This window comes from Erigeron canadensis, chromosome 6 (genome assembly GCF_010389155.1).
Source record: "Erigeron canadensis isolate Cc75 chromosome 6, C_canadensis_v1, whole genome shotgun sequence".
In the NCBI taxonomy this organism is placed as follows: Eukaryota; Viridiplantae; Streptophyta; class Magnoliopsida; order Asterales; family Asteraceae; genus Erigeron; species Erigeron canadensis.
Window position 1 is genome coordinate 34327599 of NC_057766.1, and position 19984 is coordinate 34347582.

At 35.1% G+C, this 19984-nt stretch overlaps 3 protein-coding genes and 1 long non-coding RNA gene across 4 annotated transcripts; 3 read left to right on the top strand and 1 right to left on the bottom strand.

Moving 5' to 3' along the window:
* Positions 1-432: 432 nt before the first annotated feature.
* Positions 433-6275, top strand: LOC122605195 (uridine kinase-like protein 1, chloroplastic). Its single transcript, XM_043778095.1, has 14 exons — positions 433-761; positions 876-967; positions 1586-1655; positions 1758-1876; positions 2137-2233; positions 2720-2799; positions 3599-3793; positions 3912-3995; positions 4098-4158; positions 4398-4458; positions 5065-5158; positions 5235-5307; positions 5692-5774; positions 5870-6275. Exons 1-14 carry the CDS (start codon positions 614-616, stop codon positions 6014-6016), a joined length of 1404 nt encoding a protein of 467 aa, XP_043634030.1. The 5' UTR covers positions 433-613; the 3' UTR covers positions 6017-6275.
* A 1864-nt stretch (positions 6276-8139) lies between these two features.
* LOC122603741 (uncharacterized RNA methyltransferase pc1998) lies at positions 8140-13726 on the top strand. The gene is made up of 15 exons (XM_043776529.1): positions 8140-8437; positions 8525-8639; positions 9183-9294; positions 9383-9427; positions 9585-9652; positions 9738-9792; positions 9902-9981; positions 10225-10308; positions 10730-10843; positions 11415-11533; positions 11623-11740; positions 12162-12292; positions 12364-12517; positions 12613-12692; positions 13354-13726. Exons 1-15 carry the CDS (start codon positions 8202-8204, stop codon positions 13460-13462), a joined length of 1620 nt encoding a protein of 539 aa, XP_043632464.1. The 5' UTR covers positions 8140-8201; the 3' UTR covers positions 13463-13726.
* Positions 13652-18153, bottom strand: LOC122603740 (chloride channel protein CLC-a-like). Its single transcript, XM_043776528.1, has 6 exons — positions 17963-18153; positions 17686-17886; positions 17250-17427; positions 16438-16970; positions 14492-15635; positions 13652-13939 (listed from the first exon to the last, which is right to left on the bottom strand). The coding sequence occupies exons 1-6, from the start codon at positions 18151-18153 to the stop codon at positions 13832-13834; spliced, it is 2355 nt and encodes a 784-aa protein (XP_043632463.1). The 3' UTR covers positions 13652-13831.
* Positions 16931-18436, top strand: LOC122603743. Its single transcript, XR_006324497.1, has 2 exons — positions 16931-17019; positions 17704-18436. It is a non-coding gene; the product is annotated as an uncharacterized LOC122603743 (long non-coding RNA).
* The last annotated feature ends 1548 nt before the right edge of the window (positions 18437-19984 follow it).

Here is a 19984-nt window from a genome sequence, read left to right on the forward strand (position 1 = left end):
ATCTATACTATATTATAAAAAATAGCACTTTATTTTCAGAAGTGTTAAAAAATGTGTAATATTTTTATTTAACACATTTAAAATATTTTTCACATGCACTACCTTCTTAACATTAATGATTAAATTACACTATCAATCATTTATCTTTTAAAATATCTTAATTAACTCTTTAAATTAATTACTGTTACATCAATTATTTATACCAGTCGACGCCTCATCCACCACCATATCATCATCGCCACAACCACCACCATCTTGCGCGGGTAAAGTGCTAATTTTATTGTTAAAAATTATTCAATTTATCTATAGAATTAATTTCCATTTTAAAGAATCCTTGTCCAACGCAAAATAGGGAAAAAAAACGTACGTCAAACAAAACCTTTAAAAAGAACAAAACTTTTTAAGAAAAAAGAGTTTATACGAGAATATACTGTTTAGATCGAGGAACCAAAACCAACCCAACCTCAAGAAAAAGCTTAATACCAACGCGGAAACCAAAGCTCCAACCAAAATCATTACTACTCTGCTCTCTACTACTATACTCATTGACTGGGTGAGTGGCTTGGCTTCCAATTAATTAAACAAAAATAAAATAATAAAAAAGGAAAAAAAGATGCCGGAAGAAACGACGGCGATTGATTACGTCATGGAAGCTGCTTCCGGCCCTCATTTTTCCGGTCTACGTCTGGATGACCGGTTTCTTTCTTCTTCTTCTAATTCTTCCTCGATTTCTGACTCACTCAAACAGCCTTTCGTCATCGGTATATCTAATTACACTACTAATAATCTCTTAATTAATATATTATCAATAATAATCAGTTATATAATCGATTGTTAGAATGTAATTAAGAATTATCACTATTATGTTTTTTTAGGGGTTTCTGGTGGTACAGCTTCTGGTAAAACAACAGTTTGTGATATGATCATTCAACAACTGCATGATCACCGTGTTGTTCTCGTTAATCAGGTTTACCTACTTACATACATACATACATACATATTTCTATATCTTATCTATACTTTTTATTATTATTATTAATTATATTATATATTGTATCTGTATATATTTTAGTGTAATTTTGATGATATATATAGTAAAAGCTGAAAAGGGTATTTTAAAGTAAGAATAGTCATTAATAATTGAATGTAATTTAAGGTTTTGTATGCTGAATAATGTTCTTAATATGCAGATATATATAAAGTTAGTAACTTTTTTTAATATGTTGAAAGTTGAAACACCTATATCAACTACATTAGTTGGACTTGGAGGGAGGTATGATATTACTAAAAGGTTTATGCTTTTCATAATATGCTAACAAGCAATGATGCTAGATTTGGTCCTAAGTTTCGTAAACTGTTTGATGATTTTGTTTGATACTGTCGATGTTAGAATTAGTCTATCATTGGTTAAATATTCAAGCGAGCCTTACTAGACACAAGATTTTTCGTGCTTAACAGTATACGTATTTTGATCAAGTCGGTATTGTTTTATATGATTATGTGGTTGTTGCAAATGGCAAAGTTCTATATTAGAATGGGAATATTCCTTGAAGTTCCTAATATGCCGTTTCCCGTCGCTATGTAGGATTCATTTTATCGTGGTCTGACTGCTGAAGAATCTGAACGTGTTCATGAGTATAACTTTGACCACCCTGGTAATATTCTTATCATCAATCTAGGAGTTGTTTTAGTTTTCCTTTTGCCTCCAGAATGCTTGATCATGCTGGAACTTTTTTTTTCACTCCCTGGTGTTGTAGATGCTTTTGACACGGAGCAAATGCTAGAGTGTGTTGAAAAGCTCAAACAAGGAAACTCAGTACAAATTCCAATATATGACTTTAAAAACCACCGCAGATGTAAAGAATCCTTCCGCCAGGTACTTGCTTCTAGGTAACTTTCTCACTATTTTTGGAGCTGTGCTAGAATATTTTAAGAGTTGGCATTAGTAAATAAATTGCTGATTAAATCCACAAAGTTAAGAAGGGTGAGAAATACGGGGTGAGGTCGGTTGGTTAGAAAGAAGGACAGGCGATTCGAGAGCGGTAATCTTGATTGCAATGGTATACCTGTTCGACAATTTATCTAGATTGTATGCTTAAGATTACCTTTTTAACTTTCTTTATGTGTGGTTGTCAGGTTAATGCATCTGATGTAATCATCTTGGAGGGAATACTTGTATTTCATGACCAAAGAGTCCGTGACTTGATGAATATGAAGATATTTGTAGACACAGGTGTTTATTCTCTTAGCTTTCACTATATCTCTGTTATTTATTACAATATTTTTATACAACATTATCTTAATTGATCTCTGCAAAGCACCACATACTTTAGTATTTAGGTTTGTGTTCTTCAATCATCATGTAGCTTTCTTCTTTCCTAGGACGGTAGTAACCAAGTCCTAAACATATTCCCTGAATACATTTCAGGAAAATCTGGTAGGTGATTAATGCGAACATGTGTGTGTGTGTGTGTGTGTATTGTGTTTAGCTGCACATTATTTAATTTTCAATTGTCCTGTAAAAAGAATGTAAATTTTGATTTATTTCCGTATATCATTGCCTAGTCTAATTTTTATTAAAAGTTAAGTTACCATGATCTTACCTTGTTACTATACTGAATTATATAACTGATTTATGAGTTCCATCTTTGTTAGAGATATCTATTGCCCCTAACCAAGATGTCTAACATCCTTATTTGTTGACAAATAATCATACTAGATGCTGATGTAAGACTTGCTCGTAGAATAAGGCGAGACACAGTTGAGAGGGGTAGGGATGTTAATTCTGTGCTTGAGCAAGTAAGTTCCTCAACTTTTTACAGTTCTCCAAAATATTTTTCTGGAGGTTTTCATTTTTCAAAGGTTCATTGTCATTGATATTGATGTTCACCAAATTCGTTTTCCTCTATATGATTTCATCACCCTATCGAAAAATCACTTTCATTTTACCTCGGCTCTAATAGTTTCAATTTTATCTTTATGGTAAATGTTTATTCCAAACTTACTTTTTTGCCTATTAGAAAGCATTCTTTGAATTAGTAAGTCGCACAAAAACTTCCTTTCTTTTGTGCTTATTAATTAGGCATTATGAGAAATATTTTAGAAGTTCCAAATAAAACTTCACATTTTTCTTAGATCAGTGAGATTAAATGGAAATCTCTCTTAAATGCACAACATATTTCGGGCAATATTGATGTCATAATAGTTTGTTCGGGGTTCTAATACGGATTAATAAGGGTGACCAGTACCATGAAATTATAATGAGGCAAGTGCACAGAAATTTTGATACGGTTTGTAATCTAGGTGAGGTATGAAGATGATTTAGATCTGTTTGATGACATACACACTCTTTTGTAATAATAGGATACATTTGAAAATTAACCCGCTACAGGCATGGGTCATTGTTTTTTACTTTTGAGATTTTAGCTGATTGAAATGATATCATAATAGGGATTCTAATTCAATGGAGGCAGGCTTGATATTTATAAGTTTCGACTGATAGTATCGTACTCATTATATTATTATTATTGCAATTATTATTATAATTATTATATTTTTTATATTATTATTAACAAGATAAAGCTGATAATCTGTGCAGTATGCAAAGTTTGTTAAACCTGCTTTTGATGATTTTGTTCTTCCATCAAAAAAGTATGCCGATGTTATCATACCACGAGGAGGCGATAATCACGTGGCAATAGACTTGATTGTGCAACATATTCGCACGAAGCTTGGTCAGCATGACCTTTGCAAAATTTATCCCAACATTTATGTTATTCAGTCAACCTTCCAGGTATTCTGTTTGCAGCATCATTAATGGTGCATGACATATGGGATACACAGTATTCACTTGATACTTAAGTTTTATTATGGTAAAAGAATTGCAAATTGATTCAAGATCCGTGATACAGATTCGAGGCATGCACACATTAATTCGAGATAAGGAGATATCAAAGCATGATTTTGTATTTTATTCAGATCGCTTAATTCGATTGGTACTTGTATTTCTACCCTTTTTGATTTATTTTTTTAAACTTGAGAGCCGAATCCTTTTATTCTTATTTTTAGATGACATGATAAAATAAAATTGGTCCCAGGTTGTGGAGCATGGGCTTGGTCATCTACCATTTACAGAGATGCAAGTTGTCACTCCAACAGGTATGTTGCTATCAGCGAGGCTTTACTGCTCTTCATTTACCTATTCACCTTTTCCAGAAATTATTTAAGTTGCTGGAAATGACTGGATGTATATACTAATGAATGCCCTGTTTATCATTTTTAATGTAAATAGTTCGAAATTCAGCAAAAGAAGGTTAATTTGCATTAATAAGAGAAAATATTTTTCTATAACTCAAAAGAGTTGCTTGAATATCATTGACAGGGAATTGTTGTTGCAGGATCGGTATATAGTGGAGTTGACTTTTGTAAAAAGCTTTGTGGGGTCTCGATTGTACGAAGGTGAGTAACACTCATGTACTACAGGATGCATGCTTTTTATATGTAGGTCGCGGTCATGCTTTTTGCTTCTGTGAAGGATATGCTTAATTTTTTTTAATGTTCTTCGATGTCTTTTTTGTGAGGGACATGCTAATTTTTTTACTGTTAAGGATTAGCCAGTTTAATGAGGCATTAAACTGGCACTTCATCGATTTTTGATTGTAGTTGATAGTTTATGAGATATTGTTGTAGCCTTGTAGGTGTGGCATGAGGAAGTTGACTCGACTATATTACCAATGGTGTCTTTATAGAGTTTTACGGGGACTTTCTTAAAGACTTTTTGTGTATGACTAAAATCACTGCATGTATTCGATTATATCGTTTTCTTGGATCATTATTCTCCAAGAACTAATTTACTTGCTTATAATTTGAACTTACGTAACTTCTGTCTCAACAGCATGTTGATTTGTTTAACATAAAGCCATGATATATATGGTTTATGTGGGTGGGGAAGAGGGCTGGTGAACCTTTTACTTTACATAAAGTGTAGTGTTGAATGAGTCTTGGATGTTGGTTTGATTGTCAATGTGATTCAACAAACTTTGAATCTTTATTTTTTGTTTACAGTGGTGAAAGTATGGAGAACGCATTGCGTGCATGTTGTAAAGGCATTAAAATTGGAAAAATTCTAATCCATCGTGATGGTGACAATGGGAAGCAGGTTCGTATCTTTCTCTAGTTTGTTTATTTGTCTTCATTTGTAAGATCATATTATTCATCTTATATGACATGTGCAGCTTATCTATGAAAAGCTCCCAAATGACATTTCAGAAAGACATGTGCTTCTCCTTGATCCAGTTCTTGCTACAGGTTGGCGATATATTTTCCGTTACTATTTTCACGCATATGATAAGAAAATAAATTTACCTATATTATGCTTATGTTTAATGAAATGCTCGACTACTTCTTTTATGTTTGACCTTTAATAATGGTACTTAAAAGATGTCAGAAAACCAGTTAGTGAACCTTATGGACTCAACCCAATAACATCAACCTTTGATAATAATAAATTGATAACACCACGCAAATAGGTCATGTTGTTTTCGAATCTACAAATAGGTCATGTTGTCTTATGAGAACATCTCATCAAGGGACTTCAATAAATTTTGCCATTTCCTTGAAATGAGTGATTGTTGTTGGAACAAAATACTTAGATTGCAAACTGAACCATATGTTGTGCGATGAGAGTTACAGGTAATTCGGCTAACCAGGCAATTGAACTACTGATACAGAAAGGAGTCCCAGAGTCGTACATAATATTCCTTAATCTCATCTCGGTAAGTTGTGTTAACATGCCGGGGTTTCATGGTCGTACTACATATGCATTGACCGTGCTCATTACTTACTAACAACATTTGTGTAACCTGTTTAGGCCCCGGAAGGAATCCACTGTGTTTCTAAGCGGTTTCCTTTGGTGAAGATAGTAACATCAGAGATTGATGTTGCTTTGAACGAAGAGTATCGTGTCATACCTGGTCTTGGGGAGTTTGGTGACCGTTACTTTGGGACCGATGACTGATGAATATGATGATTGGTGATAGGAGAGTGATAGGACGAAGTCTCACGAGCCTTTGCACATCCCGTGAGATGTTCTACTGATCCTGGCACAATTTGGTGGCTATTTGTAAATACTAAAGCCGTTGGGCATGGAATTTACAAATTGCAGATGATAATTATTTCGATTTGCTAACTGTATATCTTGTTTTCTCTGAATATCTGCAGCAAGTTTGATTGTTGAATCTTGTGATTACTGGGTAATTTAATTTTATTCCTTCCAATCGGGTTTGCGTTTGTGATTATAGATCATAATAAACGTATTGGGTATGTCATATGTGATATGTGTACACGAATACCAAGACTTGCAAACATTATTGTAGCTGGAAAGAATGATTAAAACTTGGTAAACATAATTTTCTTCCTGTGTCTTAACAAAGCTGTTTTTACATGTACCTGCGTCTAATACGAGACAATTAATTGTTTGGAGTTTTTTTTTTCTTTTCTATTTTAACTTATCCGAGTAGTGCATGCAACGCCGTAACTATCATATGTAAAAGGCAACTTTGATTTCAATAACTGTACCTCTATCAAATTAAATGCAAAAGGCGTTTACAGTAGAAACACATCTCATTTATATCTTGGATGTTTGTCCTCCTATATAAAAATCCGCTCTAAAATCCGAATCCGCCCGTCATGTTACGCCTTGCTGTAACTCACTTCCACATTCCAAGTCTTTTTTAAGTGTGCTTGGATATGTTTAATCTGATAAGTATTATATTTTCCGAACTTGGACGTCTAATGCAATCAAGCTTGAAATAACGATTGTTGTTAGCGACCACATTCCCATAACACAATCCATAATATTTTTTTCGAAATGAGTATATTAGCAGGTATCTTGTCAAATAAGTTTTGGTAAAAAAAATTTATCAAACAAGTAAATTCATGTTTGGGAAACTCGAGTTCGGCCACGTCTGACCGAACCGGGTTTCCCAAACCCTGTTTCAAATTTTGAATTTCACACCGCCCCAGTTTCGCAGACTGATGTGACCACATGCAGGACACTTTTTGACCTTAAGAGTGTGATGTGACAAATGAGAATATTTTAGTGCTTTAATCTCTTTCATGTTTATTTTTTATGCTCATATCTCATTATGCATTAACATTATCTCCTCTTCTCTCTTATCTCTATAATCAAATTATACAACACCATCATCAATCCATCCATCTTACCATCTATTTCTATATTTATACCTCTATATCTATATCTACACCTCCATATCATATGTATATCTCTGTATTAGAATAAATGGAAAGTGAAAGATGATGGAAAGACGATTGTGACGGAGGTGGTGTCGGTGATAATGGTGGGCGGTGGTGTTAGCGGATGAGGGGTAAGGCAGTCAATCCCATCTAGGCTTGAGCAAAAATCCCAAAATTTGGTTTGGGTATTCCTCAGTTTCGGTATGGTTTGGTATTCCTTGGTTTCGGTACGGTTTGGTACCGGTACCATACCGATCTCATTTACTAACCCATCCATCTGTCCCACAAATAATTTGTACATAAATACCATCATTATTGTGTTTTGAGTGTCTATTAACTATTACAGAACTCGAGAAATCCCATGAATTTGTGATTGTGAATCATCCTAATGCTTTTCTCAATAACAATAACTCATGTGTATATAACAACAATGTAAGTATAACACCAGAACTCACGTGTATAGTTTTTAAATTATCTCTCTCTCGGGGATCTTATGAATCAAACAAATCAAACAAGTTCATATTTGAAACCGGGGTTCTCAAACCTGGTTTTGTTTTCAGAGCCACGTCTGACTGTAGCATAGTCACATCACTGCAAAAGGTATTGTGTGTCTGCGAACCCAAGGATGGCAACCCCGGTTTTGATTTTCAACATTTGACATCGGGTTTGGGAAACCCGGTTTGTTCCGACATGGTCGAAGCTGGGAAATCCGGACCCGAATTTTATTTGTTTTAGAATATTTTTTTGAGCAAAACTTGTTTGAGAACAGTCCCAAAATGCCTTTGTAGTGTTCACTGAAGGAGTGCTTTTCAGTAGGATGCAAAAAAAGAAAAAAGAAAAATAAAGTTTATTATAGTTACGTTTTTATCCCCAACGGGCTACTTTTATTTCTGATACGCTCCATTTTATCCATTCCCGCGCCACCACCGTTCGACGGCGAAAATATAATGTCCGTCTTGTTTCCGTCAGCTCCTCCGTCAACATCCGTCATTCTCTCAACCCACCGCTCTCCAACCACCACCTCCTGTTCATCACTTCAAACCCTATCACCACCGTCACTATCACAATCACCACCACCGCACTCAAATTCTCTTACTCTAAACTCCAAAACTAATCCTCTTTCATCATCATCATCCTCCTCCTCCTCTTCAGGATGTTCACTTAATTGTCCTCACTTTCAATCGTAAGTCACTTATCCGTACATTATATATACACACATATTCTGTATCTATACCTATACGTATTTAATTTTTGATTTTTAATGGTACAGGTGTTCAGGCTGTAGTCATGAGGATAACCTACACCGTCCGGTTATCTTACAAGAGGCTACTACCTTCTTTAACAAGCTCGGTGTCTCCGATTTCACTTTCGATACTTGTAGACTGGTATCTGCTATTCCATACCTTACTTAGATATATATGTATATATATTTTCTTTTAGCTAAGTTACTATACAGTCTGTATTTTCTTTTAATTAAGTTACTTTACAGTCTCTTTCCTCCGGAAGTAAATATTTCGTAAAACAGAAAATTAGACTTTGAATTGGAATGGTAACTTCATGCAGTAGATACTTAGTAAAATGGAAATTTTGATAGATAGTAAATTGATTTGGAAAATTAAACTTCATGTAGCTCGATGTAAAAATCTAATGTAATTGAAAAATGAAAACCTTAAGCTTATTAAAAATGAATAGCTTGTGTTGTGTCTTCTAGAATTATATAATCCGCAACTCCGCAAGTTTTTTATTTTCATATTTTGGTTTTACATTCAATACTAGCTGTGTTTTGTTGTTTGTGACATATTTAGCTTGGAATTGAATTAACTTGGGTTCTGTTTTAGGCTCTGTGTCAGTTATGGAATTTTACATTTCATATTACAAGTCAGTGGATTTGTATGTCTAGAAAGTAACTTGCTTTTCTATAATTGTAGTGGGGATGGAGGTGTCGTGCTAAACTTGCTATACGGGGATCATCAACTGATCCTCTGATTGGGCTTTATGAAGAGGGCACACACAATGTAGTTAATATACCTGATTGCAAAGGTCTTGATCTGTAAGTTCAGACTTAATTCCATTTATATTAAATCATGTTTGCGCTAATCGTGTAGTGTTCAATGTTGCATCTTTGCAGCCCATCATCCAAACATAAATGCTGTTGTGGAGCTTTTGAGAAGAGGCATGTTTTAATATCCGAACTCATTTTTTTTTTCTGTAATGTGTGTACATTTAGTACGCAAAAGTAAAAAAGAAAAGAGAAGTTCTTATAATTACCACAGGTGCTATCTTTGGTAATTTTTCTAGGTCTTTTGACTTTTTTCTCAATCTTTGTTCAGGTATAAAGATTCTGAACATTGAGCCTTATGATGAAGATGAACAGACTGGTTATTTGAGATATGTTCAGGTGCAAATTGTTTTCAATCTGAATGGCGCTAGATTAGTTGGGCAAAAGTGGAATGCGTATATGCTAATGTAATGGTTATTTGTAGATGGCTGTCACTACATACAATACATCTCTCCCTGCTTCAGAAAGATATAGAAGTGGTTAGTGACTCATATTACTCTGTATCTTTCCTTATATGTAAATCATATGTCGGAACTGTTAAAAATATCTTGGATCATAAACTTGCAATATATATTTTTGAATTTATAGGTAGAGTACAAGTTTCTCTAGTTTGGAACTCACGTAGTGAAACTTCAGCAAGTGCAGATAAGTTGAACGATTTAGCTACGGTAAGGGTTTGAAACTTCTCTACTCTGAATCTTGTGACACCAATTTAAAGTTTTTTTTTGAAGTTTCATGCTGGCTAAGCTAGTTATAGTAGATAGAAAATCGTATGTATTCCATTATTTATACTCTAAACTAGAAGATATTGATGATTCACTTTTTTTAAGAAAGCCCTTCTTCCATCGTGAATATCTCTTTGGCGAACTACTTGACCATCTTTCTGTACTAACCTATGGTGCTTCTTGTAGTTCTTATGGAGAAATGGAGGGCCAAACAGTAAAGCTCATTTAGTTCATTCCGTTTGGGCAAATTTTCAAACATCAACTAACAATGTGAGTGTTGTCCTTTTTTTTTTTGTGTGTGTTTTTGTTTATTAGAGAGTGTTTGTCTTTTTTTTTTATATTTTTTTTGGTTAACCAAGTACTGGTTTTGTGCAAAATTTTTTTTCAGAAATTTTTTATCATTCTTAATAGTCAGATACTCAGATAAAGATTACCAACAGGATAACAAAACTGTGATTTTTGGGCTAATAGAACCTCACTAGTAATATTGGTTAGCTGGTATTGATGATTTTGAAGTTAGAACTAAATAGTTAGTTTGCTAGTTTATTAATTTGGTATTAGATGTTTGTTGATAATGTAAGAACAGCTTTGTTACCTGGAGTTAATTAATCAATTTGTTATGATTAGCTCAAAAATAGGGAATTATGCACAGCCTTTGAAAGCAACTAATTAATTCTTTTTGGTGATCTAGGTGATCTTTGGAAATAGATGGAGGCATCTATTAGGAGAAAGAGATTTTTGGGAGCATGTTGGAGGAATTGATGTCTATTTGGCTCCATCGAGCTTTGGTCAAGCAAATACAAGGGTAATACCTTGTCTAGACTTCCAGAGTTCCTATCTTCCTCTCATTTTCCTGAAATTGCATGCATTTTTTATTCTTTTGTCTTTGGTAATGTGAAGTTGAATTATTGCTTTCATCATCATTCTGTAGTGGTGGCAAGATGGGTGGGTCAGTCGGGTTGGGTAACAGGTTAAAATGGGTCAGGTTGGGTTGATTGACAAGCACCTCTTAATATGAATCAAATATATCACAAGTTGTATGATAATCTAAGTCCTTGGGTACAAGCAATTTGGGCGCTTGTATGAGTATCAAATAAGACTTCTTGTAACTGTTAGTTCATTTGATCTACTCAACTTTTTTGACCCATTTTTTTTAAAGTAATTCTTTGATCCATATCTCATTTGAGATGAAACACTACTCAAATCGACATATTGATAAGTAAACTGGTTGAAGTTGTCCCCTTTTGTCTTTTAGATATCTTGTTGGTGTTGCTTGTTACTCAGTAACCAACCAGTACAAAACTGTTGGATTAGTGATACTGTTGCCTATTCACCCCTGTTCATTCTTTGTGTAATGTGATTACTATATGCTTCAGGCTTTTGATTCTTTGCTTAAAAAACTACATAAATATGTCCCTGTTGGTGCATCGGTTACTGACCTATATGCTGGAGCTGGAGTCATCGGATTGTCACTTGCTTCCGCAAGAAAATGCAGGAAAGAAACGTTTTGTTTTGATCTTTATTGTTTGAACAACATTTTTTCATCAGTTAATCATACTTGTGTTTTTATCTACTTATTTACAGATCAGTTAGATGTGTTGAGATAAATAAAGAATCAAAGTTTGCTTTTGAGAAGACAATTGAACGGTTACCAAGCTCCTTAGATAGCAGCATAAGCTGGCATCATGCTGACACGTCAATTGTTAGTGTTTAAGTCTTTTGCTACACATTCTTATTATTCATTTACTCTAGGATCATGTATACAGTAGCTCATGATTCTTCTTTACTAGCACTACTTGTGGTAGGAATTGTAGGTATATAAAAGATGCATGCTATTTTTTTTGGCGATGAATGTAAGTCCTGTGATAACGGGTCTAATGATCCGACTGGGTCAAAAAATTCCTAGCTTATATCTTATAATGCCTACAACCTCCTAAATCGTTTATGCAAAATGTTAGATCACCATTGAAGTTATATAGTTACTGTGATCATCTTTAATACATTAATGAAAAGTAATTCCAAAATTAGACAAAATTATTTTGGGTCAACACAGCCTGAACTGCTTCTTGTGTTACCTCTCTATCGCATAGTTTACCTAACGATTCATCTGGTACTTTTCCCAGGAACCACTCTCTTGGCTTGTGGGATCAGACGTTCTTGTGGTTGATCCTCCTAGGAAGGGGCTTGACCCATCATTGATTGGTACTTTGCGGGCCATTAAATTAGCAGAACGTAAATCCATGACACTTGAAAGGTATAATTAGTTTAACTTTGATAATAAGTGAAAATCCAACATCATGCTGTTTTGTTTTTCTGTTACTATAGCCCGACCTTCAAAGAGAAAGATGAAAAACGACCTTGGATTTTACGAGCAAGAGAAGACTCAGTTCAGATTCCAAGCAGAACCACACAAGAAGAAAGTCGGTCACTACCTCAAACACTTATATATATAAGCTGTGGATGGGAAAGCTTCAAAGAGGTACTTCTTGCTCTCATTCATTGAATATGGATTTCATAAACCCAATAGTCGAGATTTTCATGTGAGCATCCTAATGTGCACCAATTGAATTACAGAATTGCACAGCGTTACTTTCAAGTAAGGCCTGGCATTTGAGTAAGGCTCATGGTTATAATTTTTTCCCTGGAACCCAGAGGTATATCCTTGTGCTTTTTGATTTATTACTTTTGCTTGTACAATACTTTGAGTAAATTTGAACCATCTGCTTAGAGGTGGAAGTGTTGAACACTTGATCCATTATCTGAGAACTGGATCAGTTTGGGTTTTATGTATGTCTAGTGGGTCAAAAGGGCTATACTAATAGTAAACAGTTATAGCTAAAAGTAAACAGTCAAATGCCATCTACTGTTTGTAATCATAATTAACATTTTGATATATGGATAAAAAGCGTATGTTGGTACCAGTTACCCAACCCATCTATTTTGTCACTTCTACTGCTTCTTGTAGTTTTGTAACTTAGTAATATTTGATCACTGTTGCTTCTTTAGCAGGAACTGATATGAACATACATTTTCTCATATTCTCTTTTCTTGAATGACATTTTCCGCTTATGAATCTATGACTAATCTAAATGAGAATTGATTAGAATTTTCTTATTCACCGCTTTTTCTGACCTGATACATGGCTTGTCTGGTCGTCAATGTGGAAAGTTGTTATCTTTGTGCAGTAAACAGATTTATTATGATTTTTCTGTAGTTGGGTATATGGGTACATGCTTCAGATTTTTATCATGCTGGCATTTTTATATACGTGTTTTCTGACTTCTCATCTGTATGTGCAAAAATGGGGCTATCTAGCATTGAAATTTTGGCCGTATTCAAAAGAGGACCTGGAACAAGTGTTAAGAAAAAGAAATCTGGAATGAAGAAGAAGAAGAAGAAGAAGACTAAAAACCCTCCCGAGTAAAAATCATTCATGCTTGCCCTTGTGACATGAAAAAGCAGTTTGTTCAAGTAGGACTTCTGATTGCTGGTTGGTGACTACAAATACGGGAGGATGAATTTATTATCTTGGGAACGACCCAAACACTAGTAGAATTCCTCTAAAGGGATAGACGGACCGACATTGTTGTCAGTAGTTATAAGCCATTATGTGTATGACTGACTGAACAATGTAGTTTTTGTCTTCTTGAGCATTAATAATGAACATTGTCTTGACCTTTTCGTGATATCCTATTTTCTGATTTACATATTTATACAAGAATTTAATTCTGAAATTGAAGAGTACAACAAATACATGGATCTAATTAAAGTTCGGTAGTCTGTCTGTAGAAGTTTATTGTCTTCTTTTACTTGCCTGGGATTTTTCCAAATGAGGAAGAACACTCAAAATGTTTTGGGCTCTCAAGTCTTGCCTGGTCAAGATCCCTACCAATGGTGGTACCTAAGAGGAGGAGCAGAACTTCAGGTGAGTAATATTATTCCTTGGTAGATATAGTAAAATGGACGGGTAAGGTAACAAGTAAAAACTGATAATTTTGTATGGGTTGAAACGGGCTGGGTCCGGTTAATCCGAAACACTTTTTACCCAACCTTTAATAAACTTTTTGTAAATGGTTTTCTGTTATATATACTACACAATGTGACGAGTATTACTATTAATCATTCAACATTTTTTTTTCCATCGACTTTCAAAAAGAAAAAAATTAACTTTTTGAATAAAGCAATTTAATAAGTTATATCCTTGTATGGAGTAAAATGGCACTTTGGGCAACTTTCAACCTGTTTAACCTATTCTACCTATTTTTAGCTAAAATTATTTTATTTCACACATTTAAATAAAATATAACCCAAGTTGACCCATTTTAAGTTAATGCGTTCCCCATCTATAATCCTTAATATATTGTTTCCACAAACTGTCATTCCATGGTATGGGAATTGAATACAAAACTAATGAACTTACTGCATTTTTGTAGTTATAAAATTAAGAACTTACCGCTGGCCCATGGTACTTTGGTAAGACAAGCATATGGCGGATCCCTACCTCCCTGAATTGCACCATAGCTTTTGCAACTGACATTGTCTCAATCACTGTGTAAGGGGTTGTGTTGGTAAGTGGATGCAAGTCAACATACATTTGCATTTCTTCCTTTGTCACCACCACCTCATCCATCTTTCTACACCTTTCTGCCACATCAACGCAACTAATCTTTTCTCTTATTTCCCACTCTTCAGATCTCCTTTCCTCTTTCAGGAACCATTTTTTCTTCAACACCAACACCAGGTGAGCTCTTAAAACAATTCCATGCACTTCATTCACCTGGCCCACATGTGGCACAGTTTTATTATCTACTACAGGGAAACCATTATGTGTGGTGTTTCTTAAAACCTCTACTATGTGACCTACAGTCTCGATTCCAGAAAGAGAAACTACTGGTGGCTTAACTGATGCCAGGTCACCGACAGTAATATTTCTCATCCATGGTTTAGGGTGGGCTTCCAAGAAAGGCAGCCCTTTTAATTCCAGTATAATCTCATAGATGCTCGGATTGAAGCAGTCTCCGATACTTTTTGCAATTAGAAGAACAAGCATGGTTATGGGAAGTAGAAGAAGATTATTGGTTAATTCAAGAAATATGACACAAATGGAAACCGTCATCCTCATTGAACCAGCCATTAAAGAAGCTGCACCTAAAACCGCAAACAACCCTTGGTCAATCTTTGTGTATGGCTCCATTGCAATTCCAAGCATACGGCCATAGGCAGACCCCATCAGGAGGATAGGGAGGAAAAGGCCCGTGGGAACTGCAATCCCGAATGTGACGATTCCTAGTATGCAATAAACTGTGAAGAAAATGATTAAGGAGGTTGTATGGTATTGTGTTGAAGTATTGACGGAGAAGATATTTCGTACAGCATCATCATTGGTTGTGAGGAGAAGAGTTGCTAGATCGTTATAATGTCCTTTTGGGCAATTGAATTGCTTAAAGTTCCCCATTCGTCCAGTATTAGGGCATTCGGAGTTTACGAGGGATAAATCACATGGCTTACAACTTACAAGGAATGGGAGTCCATACTGGCATGCAGACGTAAATAAAGCAACGGTGAGACTTAGTAATATCTTTGCGAATCTCCCTTTTCTGAAAAATAACAGCGATAAGAGTTTTAATGGAGGTGGAAGAATGTACAAGTCAGACAGGTTGAGTCACGGGTCAAAAATGGGATAGTGGGTTAAGATCAAAATGGGTAGTTCTGTACATCTCGGGTGTCTGAATCACCTTTTGTCCAGAATGTTTACCTCTTCGATTATAATCAAGTTTTGTCATATACACCAATCGAGTTTCTCTGGTACAGTGCAGTCAAAGGTTTTATGCATTATTAATACCCTGAGATGACTTGCAACTTATTTGACCCATTTCTTTTTTTAGCCTGTACATTTGGTTTTACTCTAAAGAGATGAAACATAATCCGAATAGATATATTTATAAGTAAATAAGTCAAATTGTGAATGTTTGACGTGGTTTTTTTTTTTCAGGACATCATCTATTTCAAACTGAGATGAGTTTCTTGAACTGAAACAAAGCTTCAAGTACTTAAAGGTTGCAAGTCGGGTGTACTTGGTGGTAGATCAAATTGTGTTTGGGTTTAGATGGGGTTATTATAAGAACGTGCACAAACAAGTTGGGTTGGTTTTGACCTGAAAATACTTTCTTATCGTATCTTAAATTCTTTTATTAATCGTTAAAGCACTGAATATGATTATATTCTAGAATAATAATTTGAATTCTAGAATAAATCTGTTCTTTTTTTTTAAAAGGTTTTTGCCCTTTCTTAGGACTTTTAATCATTTGGCGCTTTCCTGTTATAACTAAATTAAACAAGCTAGCTATTCCTAAGTAAATTAGTCAAAAGTGTCGTGGCCAAAAGTAAAGAGAGAATTACGCGTTAACAAGATTGTAGAGCCTGAGAATCTTCTGAAGAAGGTAGTTATATAGGCTTCCGAGAACTCCACCAATGATTCCAATTATGATAATTGGAATGAGATCAACAACATGATACCTCACCGAGACTCCACTAACATCAAACATGATCAATCCTCCTTCTCCAAAAAGTCCACAGTCTCCGGCTTTACAATACTCCATGGAGGCTCTAAGCACTACGACCACAACTGCCGTGCTGAAAAAAGTTCTCCAAAGAAGAGCATTTCTCCACCATGTTGCCACCTCCTCAAGTGAAAACAAGACACCACCAACCGGTGCACGAAAGGCGGCACATACCCCTGAGGAGGCTCCATAGGTGATAATATCTCGGCGGTCCCTATCGTTGTTGAAGTAACGCATCCAACGCCATTTTATCTGGTAGTTATCTGGCCCACCTTGGCCTATTAATGAAGCAATGCAAGCACCAATGTGAATCAGCGGACCTTCTTTCCCTAGGTCCAAGCCTGCAGAAACGGCTCCTATGGTTCCAATGATCTGTAAGTTAAGGAAGATTGGCCAAGCAAAACCACTCAGCTTCTTTTAGGTATGACATGTACTAATTTCTTTTTAGGTATCATAAAGGGGTTTTGGTTGGGTTTTATAATATTGTGGAGCCAAACTGGTATCGGCATTTCTTTTCAATAATGAAAATTTACAAATAGGCCATACACACTTGACAACTTCTTTATGTGTTTGAGGCATCCTAAGTTAAAGAACTCTAATTTTCACGGGACAGAAATTAATATTAATGAGGTCTTGGAAAGCCATATGCACCTTAACAAACATTGTTGTAGCACCATACATTTTGGGGGTGTCTACCCCATTAAGGTAAGCTTTGATTTCAGGAGCACCAGGCCCAGCTGCAGTAGGTGCAAAAAACGTACACAAAACAGTTGCAACCAGTGTCAATAGTAAGTTGACCCCAGTTATGAAGAAGAACCCCATCATGTATCTGCATCCACCATAATACAGTATACTGATTTCAGAAGAATGATTAAAAAAATTCTTCTGCGTTAGCTATTTGTTGAAACTTTTCCTCTATTACTAGTGTTTATTGCTATTTTTATTTTGAACAGCAGTCCACTGTGAAACTGGCAGGAATTAAAACTGGAATAACTCGTTTGGAGTGTTATATTACTAGGGGTTCAAGTACCATAATTCATCTATATTTTCTGATTATATATAAGTAAAAATATGGAGAAATAAAAACCTCTTTTCCTGTATGTAGTGAAACACAGCCAGGAGTTTGTAGCCTGCAATGTTCTCAACAGCAATATTGATGAGAGTGGCTGTGATACCGGTTAGAAGACCAACCAGGAAGGCCTGCGACCATTTCCATGATAAATACTGCAGGGCTTGGACTTCCGATCTGCTTCTCCATTCCTGTTTGAAAAGATCATTCTCGTTGATCCTGACATACATTCGTGATTATCCTATCGTTATTCTTGAAAAAATAGCAAATACAAGAAAGTGGTATTTCAACTTACTCATAATCCAAGCTTTCGATATGAGAAACTTTGGATCCAATGACGGCATGTTGACTAGAAGGGAGGGTATGATTTCTCTTGAGGAGTGGCTCATGGACAAAATCGTTAGTTGATTCTCTTTCATGTTTTACTGTTTGTGCTTCCATGTGGTTGGTGCATATTTCTTCTGATACGTTTGATTCTTCTTTCATTTGATCAGATGCCGTTTGGATCTTTGGCAGTCACTAGTCGTCCTGCACTATATACAGACTAACAGCGTAATATCTCCCCCTGCCATTGTGTGTGTGCAGAGACATACATATGTGTATACCTATATATACCGTGTTGTCCTATTGGAATATACTTTTAAGTAGGTTCATAGTTGTTTAGATGGGAATGGTTGGTTTGAAAAGATGCAGTATTCGTTATCAAACCTTGGACAATAGGTGAATGGCTAGAGGCAATATAAAACAAACAATTCGGGGTCCATGTTTACAAGCTGATTGTGATTTGGGTGGAAAATTGAAGCTAGTCCAAAACTTCCTACTTTACTATACTTGAAATTACGTTCCACAATGATAGCCTAGTGATGGAGGACATGCGGTGGTAAAAAAATCTTGGATCCATGTTTATGGAACCAGTCAGTGGGAGACCAATAGTGAGTCGGTTATTCATTTTTTTACTAGATAATATGTCACCACCTTAAAAAAAATGTCCTACAGTCCTACACTTGCTTAACCATACATTATACATGCATAGTTAAGGAACTGTATGGGACTGATTGTCTCTCATTAGTTCCTATAGTCGAGGAGCCGTTATTGTGACAGGTATATCTTTTGTAAGTCTTCTATCTTTTGTGTGTGCAATTGTGCAAATTGTGTTTGACTTAAATATTTTAGTCAATTAAATGGCAATAATTTCAATCAGCCCGTGAAAAACACCCGAATAAAGAAGTAGAGAAGTTGTATCAGTTTTCAAGTTACCAAATAAATAAGATTATAGGTTTATTATTGGTTGAGCATATGAATGCAACCCCACGCTTTGAGAAAACATGTATTGGCAGGACCAATTTTTTAATATGAAGTCATCAGACCATAGATCTTGATCATAAGCAGGAAGATATGCGACAATGATAGTTTAATCTATTGGCTAATTTTTTTTTACACGTTTAATGCAAATGCTAAATGAAAAAATGGAGCATGTTCAGTAATGCTTCTAGGCGTCTTGTGATATCAACATGCTTCCTTTTAATTTACGGGATTTATTTTGACAATTCATTAACATAAATTAGAAAGCTATATCCCTCTTCAGATACCTGGCATACCAATACACTAGGTTGATATTAGACATATATTAGTTTCTACATATCTATCCATATATTAATTTCCATGTATTAATTAGTTTAGGCTACCTTATAAATATAATCTTTTGTAATCCCTATCAATTATAATAAAATACAATAACCTATAAGGTTTCATAGTTGATAACTGGAGTGCAAATTTGTTTTTTGTTTTTTTGCATCAGCGTTCATTGGAAGTTGCACGTAAAAAGGATTATACTGTAAATGCAATTGCTTAACGTTTAGTATGAATTAGCTTTCCTAAACAATACGATAAAAGTACATGTGTTTTATTAGGTTCGGATTTCTTATGAATAGGAAAGTAATGTGTCGAATATTCAAATCAATTCATTAACATATTCATATCTATATTATAACCCCATGTTGAAAGTTTACAAAAATAAGATATGCGAATTGACCAAAATACCTTTAATGAATTAAATCACCTATCAACCCTTAATATTAAATTACACCATTAGTCTATTATATTATAAAGTATTTCTACTAACCTCTTTAAATCAAATACCTTCACCTACACCAATAGATTTCGCCACCACCGTCATCGTCGGCTCGCTGCCGCATTGTGTGGGTACCATGCTCATAATTACTAATGCTAATACTAGTTACCATTTATAATAAGTTTATCAACTGGTTTTAGTCTCTAAGAGGTATGTCAAAACCCAACTTATGTTGACTTTCTCGAG

Excerpts from the sequence above, each read along its gene's own strand:
- LOC122603741 (XM_043776529.1), top strand. The coding sequence starts at position 8,202 with ATGTCCGTCTTGTTTCCGTCAGCTCCTCCGTCAACATCCGTCATTCTC. Across the intron at positions 9,428-9,584 it reads TGTGGAGCTTTTGAGAAGAG|GTATAAAGATTCTGAACATT; the intron begins GCATGTTTTAAT and ends ATCTTTGTTCAG. Across the intron at positions 10,309-10,729 it reads TTCAAACATCAACTAACAAT|GTGATCTTTGGAAATAGATG; the intron begins GTGAGTGTTGTC and ends TTGGTGATCTAG.
- LOC122603740 (XM_043776528.1), bottom strand. The coding sequence starts at position 18,153 with ATGAAAGAAGAATCAAACGTATCAGAAGAAATATGCACCAACCACATG. Across the intron at positions 16,971-17,249 it reads CTACAACAATGTTTGTTAAG|ATCATTGGAACCATAGGAGC; the intron begins GTGCATATGGCT and ends CTTAACTTACAG. Across the intron at positions 13,940-14,491 it reads CAAAGTACCATGGGCCAGCG|GTACCACCATTGGTAGGGAT; the intron begins GTAAGTTCTTAA and ends TCCTCCTCTTAG.
- LOC122605195 (XM_043778095.1), top strand. The coding sequence starts at position 614 with ATGCCGGAAGAAACGACGGCGATTGATTACGTCATGGAAGCTGCTTCC. Across the intron at positions 1,656-1,757 it reads GTATAACTTTGACCACCCTG|ATGCTTTTGACACGGAGCAA; the intron begins GTAATATTCTTA and ends CTGGTGTTGTAG. Across the intron at positions 5,308-5,691 it reads TGATCCAGTTCTTGCTACAG|GTAATTCGGCTAACCAGGCA; the intron begins GTTGGCGATATA and ends TGAGAGTTACAG.